Source organism: Myxine glutinosa, chromosome 7, assembly GCF_964187855.1.
Source record: "Myxine glutinosa chromosome 7, kmMyxGlut1.1, whole genome shotgun sequence".
Lineage (NCBI taxonomy): Eukaryota > Metazoa > Chordata > Myxini > Myxiniformes > Myxinidae > Myxine > Myxine glutinosa.
In genome coordinates this window covers 52,869,919-52,887,383 of record NC_136267.1, presented here as the reverse complement: position 1 = coordinate 52,887,383, position 17,465 = coordinate 52,869,919, and the positions used below count along the sequence as shown (strand labels likewise).

At 48.7% G+C, this 17,465-nt stretch overlaps 1 protein-coding gene across 2 annotated transcripts in view; it reads right to left on the bottom strand.

The window, feature by feature from the left end:
• The window catches only part of LOC137431231 (RNA polymerase II elongation factor ELL), a 126,038-nt gene that overhangs the window by 40,345 nt on the left and 68,228 nt on the right, over positions 1-17,465 (bottom strand). For both annotated transcript variants that reach the window (XM_068122325.2, XM_068122326.2), the window contains exon 2: positions 7,511-7,558. In XM_068122325.2, the coding sequence (XP_067978426.2) occupies positions 7,511-7,558 (48 nt within the window). The remainder of the gene's footprint in view (positions 1-7,510; positions 7,559-17,465) is intronic.

The following is a 17,465-nucleotide window of genomic DNA, read 5'->3' as shown; positions in this document are numbered from 1 at the left end:
ATGCCACTGACTCACTGCTCCTTGTACGTTACAGCAGGGAATTTGGAATTTGGAATTTGGCCATGGTGCTGGCGATAACTCGCCGACTCTTCGCGAAGGACACATTGGGATCTTTAACATCCATCAACTAATACTAGTAGATGAAACGCACAGTTTAATGTCTAACTGAAGGACTGCACACACCTTGATGAATCACCCTGCTTGCACAAACCCCAGAATGACAGCTTATAGCTGGGTCTGGATTTAAATCCTGGCTAGACAGCTCAGACAGGAGTGTGCGTACCTTCACGTTCAGCCCTCACGGTTGGGTGGTAGACAAATGCATTATGAACAAAAGCCATCAGCGAGTGTTTTTTAGTTTGAGTGAGCGTTTATCTTGATTGCCAAAAACATTTCCCTTTAAGCCAAGTGAAGTAACTGACAGTCTGATTTCCAAATCTCCTGCATCGAAAGCCTTGCTGTAACTGGGAGAAATGCCATCAGCTGAACAGCTGCATCATCATCGAAACAATTAAGTGTTTCTGAATGCCAGGGCATTTAACTTTATGAGCTATGAATATATTGTGGTTCAGCCAATTGGTGCTGGTGCTGGCAATACAAGCAGGCCTTGAACAATGCCCTCAGAGTTCTACACATGTCAATCGAGATAAACAACAACTAAATACTCCAAAACCAAAACCACTCTTGCCTTTTAAAGCCAGTGCACAGTCAGATGCTTTATATCTTATCTGCTTGTAGTACAGCATGTGGAAGCATTAAAGCGCATGCTATCCCTTTGGAAAATACTTATAGCCACTGAATAAATGATTAGAAAAACAAGGACTTCAAGTTCCTTTGAGGTACTGCATGTGTACTGTACTTAGGTTGAAAAAACCCAGGGCTTCCCTTTGAACGAACCATCCATGCTATTTAAAATGGTAACTCTCTGTGGCCTTCAGTGGATTGTGCAAAGCAAAGCAGTCAGATTATGGTTCAATATGTAAAGGGGACAGGGTGTCACTGCTCTACTAAAAGCTAGCGCTAGCTCATCACACAGCCTTTGCATTGAACATAGATGTATGTACAGTATTAACAAAAATATAAGACTGTCTGTGGCAGACAGGAAGGCTTTTCAATATGGTGATTCATTCTCAAAAAACCTATTAAAAAAGACAACTTTGCCTTTATAATGAACTTAATGTAATACAAGGCTGTCCTGAGGTATGCACACTCGCCTCTAAACCGTCTGGCCTGAATTTGAATCGTGGCCCAGCTCTAAACTGTCACCCCCTGTGTTCCGCAAAGCAGGGCGACCCGAGGCTCCTCGGGTCGATGTTGATTTGGATTTCCTGTCTGCCAGCAAATGTGTTTGGTGGACGTTAAAATTATGCCATGGTGTCTTTCACGAAGAGGACGCACGTTATCCCCAGCACCCTCGCTAAAATACAAATTCCTACCCAAGTGTGCAAGGCCACTGCATCAGCGGCACAGCTGTATATCAGCAATAAAGCAACAGTGAAATGAATTCAGAATTAAACCACAGCATTCACAAACAACAATATATTGTAGCGGCTGCCGCTGGGTTTTCACAATCGCCTTGCACCTATCAAGGACGCGGAGCGATCACCATGCCGGGCTCGTCCAGGACGCCCGGGCAGGCCCGCGCTCAACTTGCCAGGCCTCGGTCAGGACGCCCGGGCATGCCCGGGCAGGCTCGCCCTCAACTTGCCAGGCCGCAGCCAGGACGCTGGGCCACGCCCCCTGGCGCCGGGCCTGGGCAAACGCTCCGGGATAATTGGTATATATATTGCTGCCCGATAAACGGGTTTTCAGTGTGCCTGAGTGTTTGATTTCATTAAAGCAACTCGGATGAATTCTAGCTTTTTGTCGCGTCCATTCTTCCGATCGACGTGGGAGCCCCAGCTCCTTCATTGGTGACCTATCGACATGGACACGGCAGTCGCCCTTAAACTGCCTACCTTCTGGGAGGCTCACGCGGCGGTTTGGTTCACGCAGGCGGAGTCCCTGTTCGCCCTGCGAGGCGTCACGGCCGACGACACCCGCTTCCACCATGTGGTAGCTGCGCTCGGGTCGGCTACCGCGGCCCGCGCCCTGAGCCTCCTCGAAAGCCCGCCAGCCGCTGACAAATACGGCGCGATTAAGAAGCTGCTCCTCGATGCTTTCGCCCTCCCATCGGCGGAACGCGCACGGCGCCTGCTCGAACTGCCTGAGCTCGGCGACACGCGCCCTTCCGAGCGAATGGACTACATGCTTTCACTGCTCGGCGAGCACTCTCCGGCATTCCTGTTCCGGGAGCTGTTCCTCCGTCAGCTGCCTAACCCGGTACGCCTCGCCCTGGCAAGCACGACGATCACAGATCCCCGGGCCCTTGCCAGAGAAGCCGACAAGATCTCCGCCGCAGGACAGCGCATCGCAGCGGCGACATGGGACCCACCGCCGTCCGACGCAACACCCATGGCGCCCGAGCACCCGGCACGGTCGACGGCCGAACTGCCGACGCAATTGGCGGCCGCTCTACCGAGCCGACCACCTCCAGCACGACGACCGAGGCCTCCACCTGACCAAGCGTGGTGTTACTATCATGCCAGGTTCGGACAGAAGGCCCGGACATGCCGACCCCCGTGCACCTTCGGCAGGCCGGGAAACGGCCGGGCCGGCGTTCATTACCAGCCATGAGCGCCGGCCACACGGGCAACTTACTGTTCATCACGGATAAAGCGTCCAGACGGCGCTTCCTGTGCGACACCGGCGCCCAACTGAGCGTCATACCCGCCTCCGACCAGGACAGGCAATCCGCGGTTTGCGGCCCCTCCTTGGTTGCGGCCAACGGATCGACTATCCGCACCTTCGGCCCGCGCAACGTCACCCTCTGCTTCGGCGGCCAACGCTTTGCTTGGACGTTTGTAACCGCCAACGTGCCCATGGCTCTGCTAGGCGCAGACTTCCTCTGCGCACACGGACTGCTGGTGGACGTCCAACGGCGTCGTTTAATCAACGCTGAAACCTTCAGCTCCCTGGTATGCACATTGAGCAGCTCCGCGCCGACCGAGCTGGCATGCACCGTCCCGGCGGCGAACGAGTTTGCTCGCCTGCTCACGGAGTTCCCGGCCCTCACGCGGCCGACGTTTTCGGCCGTCGCAGTACGGCATGGGATCGAGCACCACATACCAACCACGGGCCCGCCGGTCTACGCCAGGGCCCGCCGCCTCGACCCAGCCAAGCTCGCCGTAGCGAAGGCCGAATTCGACGCGTTGGAGCACCTCGGCATCGTGCGGCGCTCCGATAGCGCGTGGGCCTCGCCACTGCACATCGTGCCAAAGCCGGGGGGTGGATGGCGCCCGTGTGGCGACTACCGCCGTCTCAATGACGCTACCACCCCCGACAGGTACCCGATCCCGCATATCCAAGACTTCTCCGCCCGTCTGGCGGGACGGGTCATTTTTTCGAAAATTGATCTCATACGGGGATATCACCAGGTACCTGTCAGGGCGGCCGACGTCCCTAAAACGGCAGTCATCACGCCGTTCGGCTTATTCGAATTCTTGCGGATGCCGTTTGGTCTCAAGAACGCGGCTCAGGCGTTCCAGCGCTTGATGGACGGCGTGCTGCGTGACCTGCCGTTCCTTTTCGTTTACCTGGACGACATCCTCGTCGCCAGCACGTCCCGGGCCGAGCACCTCCTCCACCTCCGAACACTGTTCGGGCGCCTCAGCGAGCACGGCCTCATCGTCAACCCGGCCAAATGCCACTTCGGCACGACGGCCGTTGATTTTTTGGGCCACCACATCACCAAGAACGGGGCCGTGCCGCTGCCAACCAAGGTCGAGGCCATCACCACGTTCCCGCGTCCCCGCACCATAAAGGCCCTGCAGGAATTCCTGGGAATGGTGAATTTTTATCACCGCTTCGTGCCCCGCGCTGCTCAACTCATGCGGCCCCTCTACGAAGCCCTCCGGGGCAAGCCGGCCAAGCACGACATCGCCTGGTCCGCAGCAATGGATGCGGCCTTCCAACGCTCAAAGCGGGCCCTCGCCGACGCAACACTGCTCGCTCACCCGGTGCTCAACGCTCCCATCGCCCTCACCACGGATGCCTCCGACTACGCGGTGGGCGCCGTACATGAGCAATGGGTGAACGGGGTTTGGCAGCCACTCGCTTTTTTCAGCCGGCAGCTCCGGCCGAACGAGCTCAAATACAGCACGTTTGACCGGGAGCTCCTCGGTCTACACCTGGCCGTCCGCCATTTCCGCCACCTCCTGGAGGGCCGACCTTTCACGGCGTTCGTCGACCACAAGCCGTTGGTTTACGCCATGGCCAAGGTCACGGAGCCATGGTCGGCCCGCCAACAGCGCCACCTCTCCGCCGTGTCGGAGTTTACCACGGACATCCGGCACGTCGCCGGCAAAAACAACGCCGTGGCCGACTGTCTTTCCCGGGCCAGCGCGAACGCGGTCCACCTGGGCGTGGATTTTGCGCTTATGGCGGCGGACCAAACCACCGACACCACGGTGCAAGCCCTCCGGGCGGCGGACACGGGCCTCCGCCTGGCCGATATCCCCTGCGCGGACACTGTCCTGCTCTGCGACGTCTCCCAAGGCCAGCCTCGCCCCATCGTGCCCGTCACCTGGCAACGCCGCATCTTCGCCTCCCTCCACGGCCTTTCCCACCCGGGCCGGAAAGCTTCCCAGAAGCTGGTGTCGGCGCGTTTCGTCTGGCACGGCCTTCGTCGGGACGTCCGCGATTGGACCAGCACCTGCACGGCCTGCCAACGGGCCAAGGTCCACCGACACACCCAGGCCCCGCTGGCACCTTTCACCGTGCCCGAACGACGTTTCGACCACGTCAACGTGGATCTGGTGGGCCCCCTCCCCCCGTCACGGGGGTTCACACACCTGCTCACCATGGTGGACAGGACCACCAGGTGGCCGGAGGCCGTTCCCCTCGTCTCCACCACCACCGCCGACGTGGCGCAGGCTTTCATCGCCACCTGGGTCGCCCGCTTCGGCGCACCGGCGGACATCTCGTCAGACCGCGGACCACAGTTCACCTCCGAGCTGTGGGGCGCGGTCGCCCGCAACCTGGGGGTCAAGCTCCACCGTACTACGGCCTACCACCCCCAAGCAAACGGGTTGTGCGAGCGATTCCACCGCTCCATGAAGGCCGCGCTCATGGCCGGCCTTCAAGACGGCGGTTGGGCCGACCGGCTGCCGTGGGTCCTTTTGGGCCTTCGCACGGCCCCCAAGGAGGACCTCCAGGCATCCACCGCCGAGCTTGTCTATGGCCAGGCGCTACGCGTCCCGGGCGAATTCGTGCCCGACGCTACCAGTCCCTGGTCCGCAGCTCACCAGCGCTCGGACCTCCAGGAGGCCGCCCGACGGTTTGCCCCCGTGCCAACATCCCGCCACGGTGACCCCGAGTCCTACGTCCCCCCAGCACTCTGCACAGCGGAGTATGTTTTTGTGCGTCACGACGCACATCGGTGGCCACTCCAGCCGCCGTACGACGGGCCCTTCCGGGTGCTGCGACGGGACGACAAGTCGTTCGTCATCGACATCGGCGGCAGGTCGGACCGGATTGCGGTGGACCGCCTCAAGCCGGCGCACGTGGACGTCGACCACCCACCACGGGTGGCCCTTCCGCCGTGGCGAGGCCGCCCCCCATCCACGGTGCCCCCCACTCGACCGCCCACCACCTCACCGGACCCCCTCCCACGACCCGCCAGGGGTCGCTTCGGCCGGGTCATCAGGACCCCCCTCAAATTGACCCTGCCGGTGCAAGTCGATTCTGGGGGGACGTGTGTAGCGGCTGCCGCTGGGTTTTCACAATCGCCTTGCACCTATCAAGGACGCGGAGCGATCACCATGCCGGGCTCGTCCAGGACGCCCGGGCAGGCCCGCGCTCAACTTGCCAGGCCTCGGTCGGGACGCCCGGGCATGCCCGGGCAGGCTCGCCCTCAACTTGCCAGGCCGCAGCCAGGACGCTGGGCCACGCCCCCTGGCGCCGGGCCTGGGCAAACGCTCCGGGATAATTGGTATATATATTGCTGCCCGATAAACGGGTTTTCAGTGTGCCTGAGTGTTTGATTTCATTAAAGCAACTCGGATGAATTCTAGCTTTTTGTCGCGTCCATTCTTCCGATCGACGTGGGAGCCCCAGCTCCTTCAATATTGCATAAAAAGTAGTCGTGGGAGTTGGGAGGGGTGTGGGGGTGGGGGGGGGGGGTAATATTGTAATCTGTCTGTCTGTTTGTCAAGCTACCTCATCCTACCTAAACGGTTGTGCAGACATTCACCAAACTTGGTCATTATGATCAACACATGGCAAGAATGTGCGAGAGCAGTATCATTTTTGATTCCACCCCTTACGGTGGGGGTCAAGACGTCTAATACCAAAAAATGCAATTACTGGCACATTTTTAATGAAACTTTGTGTATGCAATCAACATTTGGGGACGCATAAAATAAGGAACGATTTTGTGGATCATGCCCCAAGGGTGTGGACTTGGGGTCACAGGGGTCACAGGGGTCAAAACAGATTATTTTTTTTAAACTCAAATTTGATGTTGGATCATTACTGTTGGAATATTTTCCCAACTTGATGTTGGATCATTGATGTTGGATCATTACTGTTGGAATATTTTCCCAACTTTCAATTTTTCTTTAGGTGGGAAGCATGGGGATTTGTGATTGCTTGCCATCGACTTCGCTCTCGTGTTTATTAGAGATCGTGATTCAGCATTCAAAACTACAAACCCATTCTCACACCCCCAAACAAACCCTTTAACCATAATCCTACTTCTTCCTGTCCCAGAAATACTCAACGCATATCCAATAAAAACTCCCCACAGCAGCGGGCCAGTGAAAAAACAACTAAGAACCCTGAAAACAAAAAGGTTTGGGGATCCTCAGTGAAATACGAACTCTCACATGCGTAATGAACATAATGGTTTCAGTCATTTTAAAAACATAAAAAAGCAACTTCCTTGGAGTTAAAACCCAGAGGCTTTTTGAAAAATGACTCAAGAGGAATCCCAGACACTGCCATTATTATAATCACAAATACTGGCCTACAGTGCATACTGAGTAAAATGCAACCACAAAATAAAGCCACATCCGAAAAAAAAAAGCAGGAAGGAATTTTCATCGCAATGCAAGAATAGCAAGCACAAACATTTCATCAACTTTAAACACAAAACAACATATCAGATAAACCACTCTAGTTATGCAACATGTCACATCGCATTTGGCATAGGCAAGGATGGGGAAATGGCAGTGTCACTGAACAGGCTGCAATAGTTGCTGCAACGCAGCAGAAGCCACTGGGCAAGGTGTGGAAATGTGGTACATCCTGCGGCCAAGCTACTCTTCCACAAGCATTGTCGGAATTGTATCAGGTTCAGTGCACCTTTGCGAGGCACGACTGCGTCTTTCTTGCAGGCAGGCACATGTTGCTAGCTGGTGCCAAGTGCATGTGGAAGTTGCAAAGTACAGTGTCGTGCTGATGGACGTACCCCTTTGGTGCCATTGAAGCGAATAGTCGGTTGCGATACTGAGGAATGCTGCGGGAAAAACAACAATGTACATTAATGAGCGTTACATATGAACATTCCACAAAATGAAAAGAGTGACGACTTGTAGCAAAGGTCCAAATATTGATAAATCTGTTTTTATACAGAAGGCAGAAGAACATCTTTCAAACTTTAGAAATGCACAGGTTGGTGGGAATGACAAGCAAATTTCAGACAGTACTGTGCAAATATTTGGGTTATTCCAATGATATTCCAATGGTTATTCCAAATGATACTTCAGAGTAAATTCATCAAATTATCAGTGATAGAAGTGAAAGAAGGCCGCATTCCAGTGGGTTGGGAACTGAGTACCCTCGTCCCTCTATACAAGGGGAAAGGTGACCTTCTGGACTGTGGCTCATATCGAGCGATAAAGTTATTGGAGCATGGAATGAAAGTATTGGAAAGGGTGTTGGAGAGGAGGATAAGGAAGAAAGTGAAGATCGACGAAATGCAGTTTGGATTTATGCCAGGAAGAGGAACGGCAGACGTGCTTTTTATTGTGAGGCAGTTGCAGGAGAAGAACATGGAGAAGAGGAAGAAGTTGTTTCTTGGGTTTGTTGATCTGGAGAAAGCATTCGATAGGGTTCCACGTGAAGTAGTGACATGGGCATTGAGGAAGTTAGAAGTGGAGGAATGGTTGATCAGAGTAGTGATGGCAATGTACAAAAGAGCGCGCACAGCTGTAAGGACGAAGGACGGGAACAGTGGTGAGTTTGAGGTGAAGGTGGGAGTGCATCAGGGGTCGGTACTAAGTCCACTACTATTTGTAGCTGTGATGGAGGTGCTGGCTCGGAACGTAAAGGAGGGTTTACCGTGGGAGTTGTTGTATGCAGATGATCTGGTGTTGATTGCAGAAAGTATGGATGGACTGAAGGAGAAGATGAACAAGTGGAAGGAATGTATGGAGACAAAAGGTCTGAAGGTGAATATCGGAAAAACCAAGGTGATGGCAAGTGGTAAAGCATGTGGTGAGGTGGAAAGAACTGGGAAGTGGCCGTGTGCTGTGTGCAGGAAGGGTGTCGGAGTAAATTCCATTCAATGTACAATGTGCGCTGAGTGGGTTCATCAAAAATGTAGTGGTTTGAGAGAGTCATTAACGAGTGTGGCAGCTACATTCAAGTGTAAGGTGTGCACAGAGGGAGCTGCAGATGGAGGAAATGTTGAGTTGGATCTTGGAGATGGCGTGAAGCTGGAAGGTGTGAAAACATTTTGCTACCTCGGAGACATGGTGAATGGAGAAGGTGGATCAGACTCGGCAACGGTTGCTAGAGTGAGATGTGCATGGAAGAAGTTTCGGGAACTGAGTGGCATGCTGATAAGGAGGGGAGTGTCGTTGAAGCTGAAGGGAAAGTTGTATGCTGCATGTGTGAGAAGTGTTGTGATTTATGGGAGCGAGACATGGGTAATGAACATAGAGCAGCAACGAAGGCTGGAAAGGGTGGAAATGCGAATGGTTCGGTGGATGTGTGGAGTATCGTTGAGAGATAGGAAGACAAATGATGAATTGCGAAAGATGATGGGAATAGAGCCTGTGATGGATGCTGTGAAGAGAAACAGGTTGAGATGGTTTGGTCATGTGTTGAGGAAGGATGAAAGTGACTGGTTGAGAAGAGTGATGGAAATGAATGTAGAAGGAATTAGAAGACGGAGAAGACCGAGAAAGACTTGGCTAAAGATGGTCGAAGAAGAAATGCGGGCAAGGGGGTTAACGAGGGGAGATGCAGAAAATAGGGCAAAATGAAGAAGATTGTCATGGGGACCGCAAGGCTAACCCCAGCTCTTGCAGGGAAAATGGCCTTAAAATGCCTGTTTTTGTTTGTTGTATCAGTGATAAATCATAGGTGTTTATCAATGTAAATTAACAGCCTTTATAAATGTGCGTACAACAAACTACTTAAGTAAATACAAAAACATCTTGCAACTACAGACCAATCAGCCTGCTCCCAATTTTTATCAGCAAAGTCATGGAATCCATCATTGCTTCGGATATCAAATCCTTCCTCTTTTCCAATGGCTTGATCTCTGATCATCAATTTGGCTTCAGACCAGGTCACTCTACTCTGGACATGCTGCTTCTGCTGTCTCAACAATGGATGGAGGTTCTCAATGCCAAACAGGAAATCAGAGCCGTCTCCCTTGACATAATCTCATGCCTGCTGGTGACATATACGGACTGGCACCCTGCCCTGCTCACCAAACTCTCCTCCTGTGGTATCCCTGGAATCGTCCACGCTTGGCTTGCGGACGTCCTCTCTGGTCGCAGTCAACGTTTGGCCCTGAATGGATTTCTTTCATCTCCCCTTCCTGCTCAGGCTGGAGTTCCCCAAGGCAGTGTTCTGGGCCCTGTGCTTTTTCTGGTCTTTATCAATGATCTCTCTGACTCTCTTGAAAATCCTCTCTATCTCTTTGCTGATGACTCTACTCTCTGTCACTCCATTCCTCATCCCTCAGATCGGCAGTCTGCAGCCTCCACACTCTCTGCAGACCTGGATAAAATCACAGACTGGTTAAACAAGTGGAACATGTCTTTCAATACTGACAAATCTCACACTCTCACTGTGTCTCTCCGAAAAGACCATCTGGACAACCCTGGCATCTACTTTCTCAACAATCCTCTCCAAGAAGTTCTGTCACTCAAGCTTTTGGGTCTCACTATCTGCCATGATCCTTCCTGGGAAAGCCACATTTCCAAGCTGGCCTCCAAAGCCAGTCGCCGACTGGGCATCCTCCGTCATGCGAAGACCTTCCTAAGCACACCTGAGCTCCTCACCACAAACAAGGCTTTCATCCGCAGCTCAATGGAATACTCTCTCCCCTCTGGGCTGGTGCTCCTGCCTCACACCTAGCTCGGCTTCATGCTGTGGAAACCAAAGCTTTTAGAATCATTGGAATCTTCCGCGATGAAGCTGAATCTGAGGGTCTCTCACTCGCTCACCACAGACAGGTTGGTGGTTTTTCTGTCTTCTACCGACTCCTCTCCAGCCTAGCTCCCCCAGCTCTGTCTGTGCTCTGTCCCCCAAATATTCCTTCAGGTCGCACAAGTCTGCCAGCAGACCTCTTCTGGTGAAACTGCCAAAATCAACTCTCTGCTCACCTTCACTCTTTCATTCCTCTGTTCTCCCGCCTCTGGAACAAACTCCCTCACTCTCTTCAATCCCACTCCTCTCTCCAGGTCTTGAAAACAGCTGTTCACCACCATATCTTATCTTCCCCCATCCAAAACCTTGATCTTTTCTACCCCCGTTAATTCACCCGATCAACTTTTTTGAAATACCGACTTCTTTCCTGGAAGTCCTTGCAGTATCCATTTGTTTTTACCTCTCCCACGCACCCCTTACTCCTGCCCCTCCCCCCAAGCCCTCTCCCTCCACAAATCTCCCGATGTCCCTGTTCTCTACTGTTGTACTTGTGTGCTTCCCTCACTCTCCCCATCTTGTCTCCCGCTCCCTTTATTACATGTGTTATGTGTCTGTTTATGTTTTTTTGTGATTAATGTTAGCTCTTACACGATCCTCGATCTTGTGTACAAAAAAAATAAATCTGTGTCATTTATATCAGTCAATACTTTGTGTGTTCACTTTTGCTTTCTTGAGTGCCATCAATCTTTTATGCATGCTTCCTGTATATGACTGACGTACTTTTACAGAAGTATTGGGCCAAATACTCTGTAGTACATTCCACAGTTCTGTAAGTTAGTCGAGTTCCTCATGTTCTTCTCTGTTTTCAGGTAATCCCATATGGCCTCGATGAGACTCATGTCTGGACTCCGAGTTGGCATTCTAACACTTTGAGTGCACCAGCTGTAGCATTGCTCTCCAAATACTGTTTTACGATATTGGAAGTGTGTTTTACATCATTATCTTGTTGGAAAATGAATCCTCTTCTGATTAAACTATTTCCACTAGGAATTGCATGGTGCTGCAGTATCTGATTGCACTTCTCTTTTGTGAGCATCCCAAGTGTTCCAACACCAAAACTGAGAGATACAGCCCCAGGCAGTCACAGAGTCTCCCCGTGTATAACAGTAGGTTGCAAACATTGTGTGCTATAACGTTGTCCAAGTCTTCGGCATATTAACTGGCATCTCTGAGATCCATAAAGTTCAAACTTCGATTCATCAGACCAGAGTACCCGATTACATTGTTCAGTTGCCCAATCTTGATGTTGTCTTTTCATCTTATTAGTAGTGGTTTGTTTGCTGTAACTCAGTCATGGAGACCTGCTGCAATCAGCCTTCTGCACACAGTGCTGGATGAAGTGTTCAAAAAATCACTTAGCGTGTTGCCTGATTAGCTCGGGCGTTCCACTGGAGTACGATAACATGGCAAACAGGCCTTAGAACTTGCTCGGAACACCCAAATCAGTTGGCTGGCACAACCGCTTTGACGTGGTTCATCAGGATTCGGACCGGGTAACTGGGACGAACTCGGTGACTACAACAATATAAACATATGTGGGATTCAAGATGACAATTGGCAACTAGTGCTATTAACACATTGCTATTTTAACTTCCACTTTTATTATAATGGTAAGGAACTAAGGCTCATGCTCATGGAGGCTCATGGAGCAGCATGTACATAAAGCACATATAGGGGGAATAACAAGAGGAGAGAATGGACAAATCAATGCAGCATATGGAATTTGAACCTTGGAATCCAGCTTCCTGACCTTTGTGATCAGATTGGGACAATAGATTTAACTGAGTGCAAAACTGACATCATGATTATCAACCAACAACAACAACGAGAGTTCATAGAACACGATAACCCATGCATTGTTCAAGTATATACTTCCATTTTAATAAAATAATGATTTAAACATGCTGACTGCCTACTACAAGTATACTTATCGTGCTGGGTGCACCAGATTCTGTCACTCCGAGTACTCTTGTAGAAAATATTACAGAATATGATTGCAGATTACAGAAAAGATTACAGATTACAGAACAAAATATGCTGCCTGCCAGATAATACAACAAACACTATGCTGGCAGTACGGTGAACAAAATCTATGTAATAATGATGATCATCATTATGAGTCTCCACGAGAAGTTTTGGGCAATGAAGGATAATGACAAGTAGCAAAAAAGAAAAAGCATGTGGTACTTACTCAGCACACGATCTACCATTAACAACGATGTAATTGTAATACCAACATCGATCCAGTGCTAAACCAGAACGGCACTCTTTGACGTCGCAATGTCAACTAATATGACTCCGCCCACATTATTACATCATTATACATACTTGTACCAAGTTTGATTTAAATCCCATCAGATGGTCTTAAGTATCACATTTTTACTTGACATGAACTCTGACCTTTGATGCCGAAATCTAATCAGTTCATCTTTGCATCATAATATATACTTATACCGAGTTTGGTCAAAATCCCATCGCTGGTTCACAAGTTAGTGCAGTAACAGAATTTTTACGAACGAGACCTCTGAGCTCTTGACCCCATAATCTAATCAGTTCATCTTTGCATCGTTATACATACTTGTACCAAGTTCGATTTAGATCCATTCAGCCATTCTTAAGTTATTGCGGTAACGTAAACCTATCACAGACAGACAGACAGCTCTCTTTGGACAACCTGAAAATATAATGCCTTTGTCGACTTCGTTGGAAGAGGCATAAAAAATAGTCTTACGAGATAACTCATACCTGACATAAGGAAATGAAAATCTTGCCCCACTGCCTGCTACAAGTTCTCATAACGTGGGGTTTCACCAGCAATGGTCCTAGAGTGGCTGTATGCCTTGTCTGGGGCAATATCCATAAAAAAAAAAGGGAACAAACTTAGATTTGTTCATAGAAGGGTCGAATTTGAAAATAATACCGTCGGACAACGCTATTCGCGGTTGATAAAATGCGACCCGTTTCTCAATTTGCGGGAAAATGTCCTGCAAATTCGCGTTTTTTTCTTTCTTTTCGCGGCTGTATTCCACCCAATCACGTTTTTCCCCTCTCTATTCATGGCCATGTTCCGCAAATTCGTGGTTTTTCAGGAGCGAAAAAAAAAATTCACAAGCCGCTGTCTTGACACATTTATAAAACCCATTTTTCACCAGCCATGCATAAAGCAGCAGGATGCACGCAAAAAAAACTTCTTTTACGAGCCGTGTGCATGACCTGCTCCTGTGTGCACTGCCGTGTTTTTCGCGTTTTCATGGCTTTTGCGGGATATCCCGTCATTCACACTGTGAACAGTTTCACGTGATATCCTGCCACCGTTCACAGGTAAACATTGCTTCGTGGGATATCCCACCAGCTGCATAACACGTCATCACTGCGAGTTACTGTACAGAATGAAAACACTCCGCAGTATCTATTAGTGCAATTTGTTGTCTCCCTTTTCCCCATTGAAACAATGGCACGGCATGCATTCACGGATTTTTATTGACATTCGTGGGTTTTGTCTCACCATTTCCGCTACTTTCATCAACCTTCGCGGATTATCGTCGACATTCTCGGGACTTGCCTCAGTATTTGGGGATTTTGCCTCGCCATTCGTGGATTTTGCCTCGCTATTCACGGTTTGTTCCTCGCTATTCGTGGATTTTCGCAATTCGGGAACCTATCCCCCCTTTTTCCATTGAAACAATGCCCCCCATATTTGCTGGTTTCGCTATTCATGGACTTTCCAGGAACGTATCCCCCGCAAATAGAGGGGTCCGACTGTACTGTAAATGCAAATGCAGTTTAGGAGAAGGGAACATTATTGATCACCATAGATGTACATAGCCACATGGCAGCTTCTTCAACACCCCCAATACTGTACTATCTTACCTGCCATGCCCTCTAATGCTATATAGCAATATATAGCATAGTTATTGGAAGTATTATGAAAGCTATTTATGTTATATAGTGTTGAAATATTGTAAATAATTCAACTTAAATAAAGGTCAAAGAGGTTTAAAGGCAAATAAATAAAACCATTATGGGTTCGACCACCATTTTATCCAGCATCTATTACATCACCCTATTACATAAAATGCATCACCCTATTAAACATTAGTTATTCGTGCTTATTGTATTTGTCCATTATGACGTACTTAAAAACAATAAGTTTCCTGGTTGGAATAGTTTTCAATTTTGTTTGATTGCCAGGCAGATAGAGGGTAAAAAATTTTTATCTCTCTACTTTCTGCGCATGAACTGGCTTAAGATCTTTGGTTCCTCAGTTTGAAACCCTGTCATGCCATTGCCCTTGATTACACCAGCTGGGTTGACTCAGTCTGTCGTCCGAGGTCAGCAAAATAAGTAACTGGGATGAATGAGCTATTTGAGTGTCCTGTGTCAGAGTGGCGACCCATCCAGGATTGTGCCCAATCGCTTAGGAAACTTCTTTTTGTTTTTTTAAAGACAGAATCGAGGCTCGTGTAAGAGATTAAAAAAAACTCGAGTAATCGTGTAATCGAGGCTCGTGTAGGAAACTGCTTAGGCCACCCTATGCATCTGAAGATGCAAAAGGAGGGACTTCTCTGCATATGTGCAATCAGGATGAATTCAGAGCCAATGTATGTTAAAACTAAAGACTTGTCTTCATATTTATGTTCCGATTCGTTTTCAAAATATAACATTCGATTTTAATAACCTGTTCCTCAATCATAAACTGACGATCATAAACCGATAAGACAGATGGACGGATATGAATCAAATTGCTTAACCACACTTTTCGCTTCGTGTGCATTGGGTAAAAACAACGCACCCTGAATGCAAAACCAGTGGATAGCTCAAAGAGAGAGAGAGAGAGAGAGTCAGATCTGATACCGTTTTATACTGTATTAGTGTGGTTCCAAGCTGGTGACAAAAACTTAATGCCAACATGTACCCCCCCAAAAAAATCAATCAAGTAGTAAATGATGAAAACAAGCAAAGACAATGGAAGGCAAGTTGGATTTTGAAGTTAGCATGGCTGATTGACCTAAGAATGTTGGTATTCAAAGAAGATAAGGCATGTTGCATTTGTTGCAAAAAAAACCCGAAAATAAATCATTAAATTCAACACAAAAGCAAAGGTAATGTGAGGCCTGCTGCATCTGAGACCAAAAAGGTGTATACATTTAGTTTCCGGGAATGATGAAACAACCTTGCACAATGAACCAATTTCGTCCAATTCTCCCCTTCAAAAATGTACACGCATAATAATTAATTCATGTTGAAAAAAATTCAGCATGAGGCTGCTGGTTGCATCATTGCTGGGGGTGCAGTTGTGCCACTTATGCAGTACCCCCTGTAGGTTAGGGCAGAAATTTGTAATTTGTTCATGGTGCCGGCAATAGCTCGCCCGCTCTTCGAGAAGGACATCGTGGGATCTTTAATGTCCGCCAATTAATGCCGGCAGACGGGATGCCGTTTAACGTGCATCCGAGAAACAGCACGCACATTGATGAATCGCTCTGCCTGTAAAACACTGGGATGACAGTTTATCGCAGGGTCGGGATTCAAACCCAGGCTAGAAGGATTGCAGGCGAGTTGCGTAACTCTCGGCCATCCCGCCAACCCACACACATAACATGTAGATGGTTGATTGGTCATAGATAAATGCAGCTATCATCACAATCCCAGGATTTACGTGTATAGAAACAATGACAAGACCAGAGTAGTTATTTAGAAGCATCAAGGAATAAAAGTTCCAATCAACACTATCCCCTTTCATTAACCAGATGATCAGAATTTTTACCCAGAAGTGGGAATTTTGCGCAAGTTGCTGTTTTTCGTACAGAAGGCAAAATGCTCAGCCATTAGGACACGGCTTTTTGTCATCAATCATCTTTCAATGATTTATAGTTTGCGTGAATTCGTTTACAGCAATTCTAGTATAAATGCAAGCGCTGCTTTTGTTAATGTTATTTAGTTATTAAACAATTACTGGATGGTACAATGTGAAGTGACAAAAGAAACAAATAAAAAGCGATCAACAATCGAGCCCCCTCAGAGAAACCTACACCGTCGTCGTTCGGCTGCCATCCCCATTCGGAGCACCAGCTGTTTGACCCCACGAAAGCTTTCATCCTCCACCCCCATTATCCTCCACGCTCTGTTGTCACCCACTCGTCGGTTCCCATAGCTGCATAATCTTGGGGTTTCCCTTGCACAACTATGTATGCACCTCAGAATTCCCAGAAGCTTGACCCGAGTTTAGGCACCACGTCGTTTTGGAAAATCCAAAGCCTCACTTATCCTTTGGCCTACTACATCACAAACAATTCGGTGCCAATTCCAGTGCTCTGGTCTCATGGAACAAAGATGCAAGAAACTGTTTTGCGCACTTGTTTAAATGGGAAAGTTAGGATTCATTCACTTGACAATCCTTTGATAAGGCATTATGTGTAAATTCGTTTCAAGGTAAATCTTGGGTACTGTCGCCGCCATCTTTGAGACTGTCATTTGTCTCAACACAGTCAGCGGGGTAATTAAGCAGAGATGTTCTCCCCTTTCTACTCCCTATCCCCACCACCCCACTTCCATGTGATGCCAACACACGCGGGTCTTTCCGTGCTCTATCCTCTAAATGCTGAGTGCAGCATGTACCATTTGTACATCCCTACATTACTTGGTGGTGAGGTAAAGTATTTAACACACAACACAACACAACAACTCAGGTTCAGTCATTATCCTCAGCTAAAATAAGCCCACTCCTCAGTAACGCGCTCGCATCACCAAGCTAGTGTGTGTATGTGTATATATATATATATATATATATATATATATATATATATATATATATATATATATATATATATATATATATATATATGTATATATATAATCGGGAGATTCAAATCAGACGCGGACGTAGCTTCAGGACGTCGATCTTTAATTTTCGACAAGCTTTCGACCAACAAAGGTCTTCTTCTTAGTCAACAGAAACAACAGCATGTATATCAGAC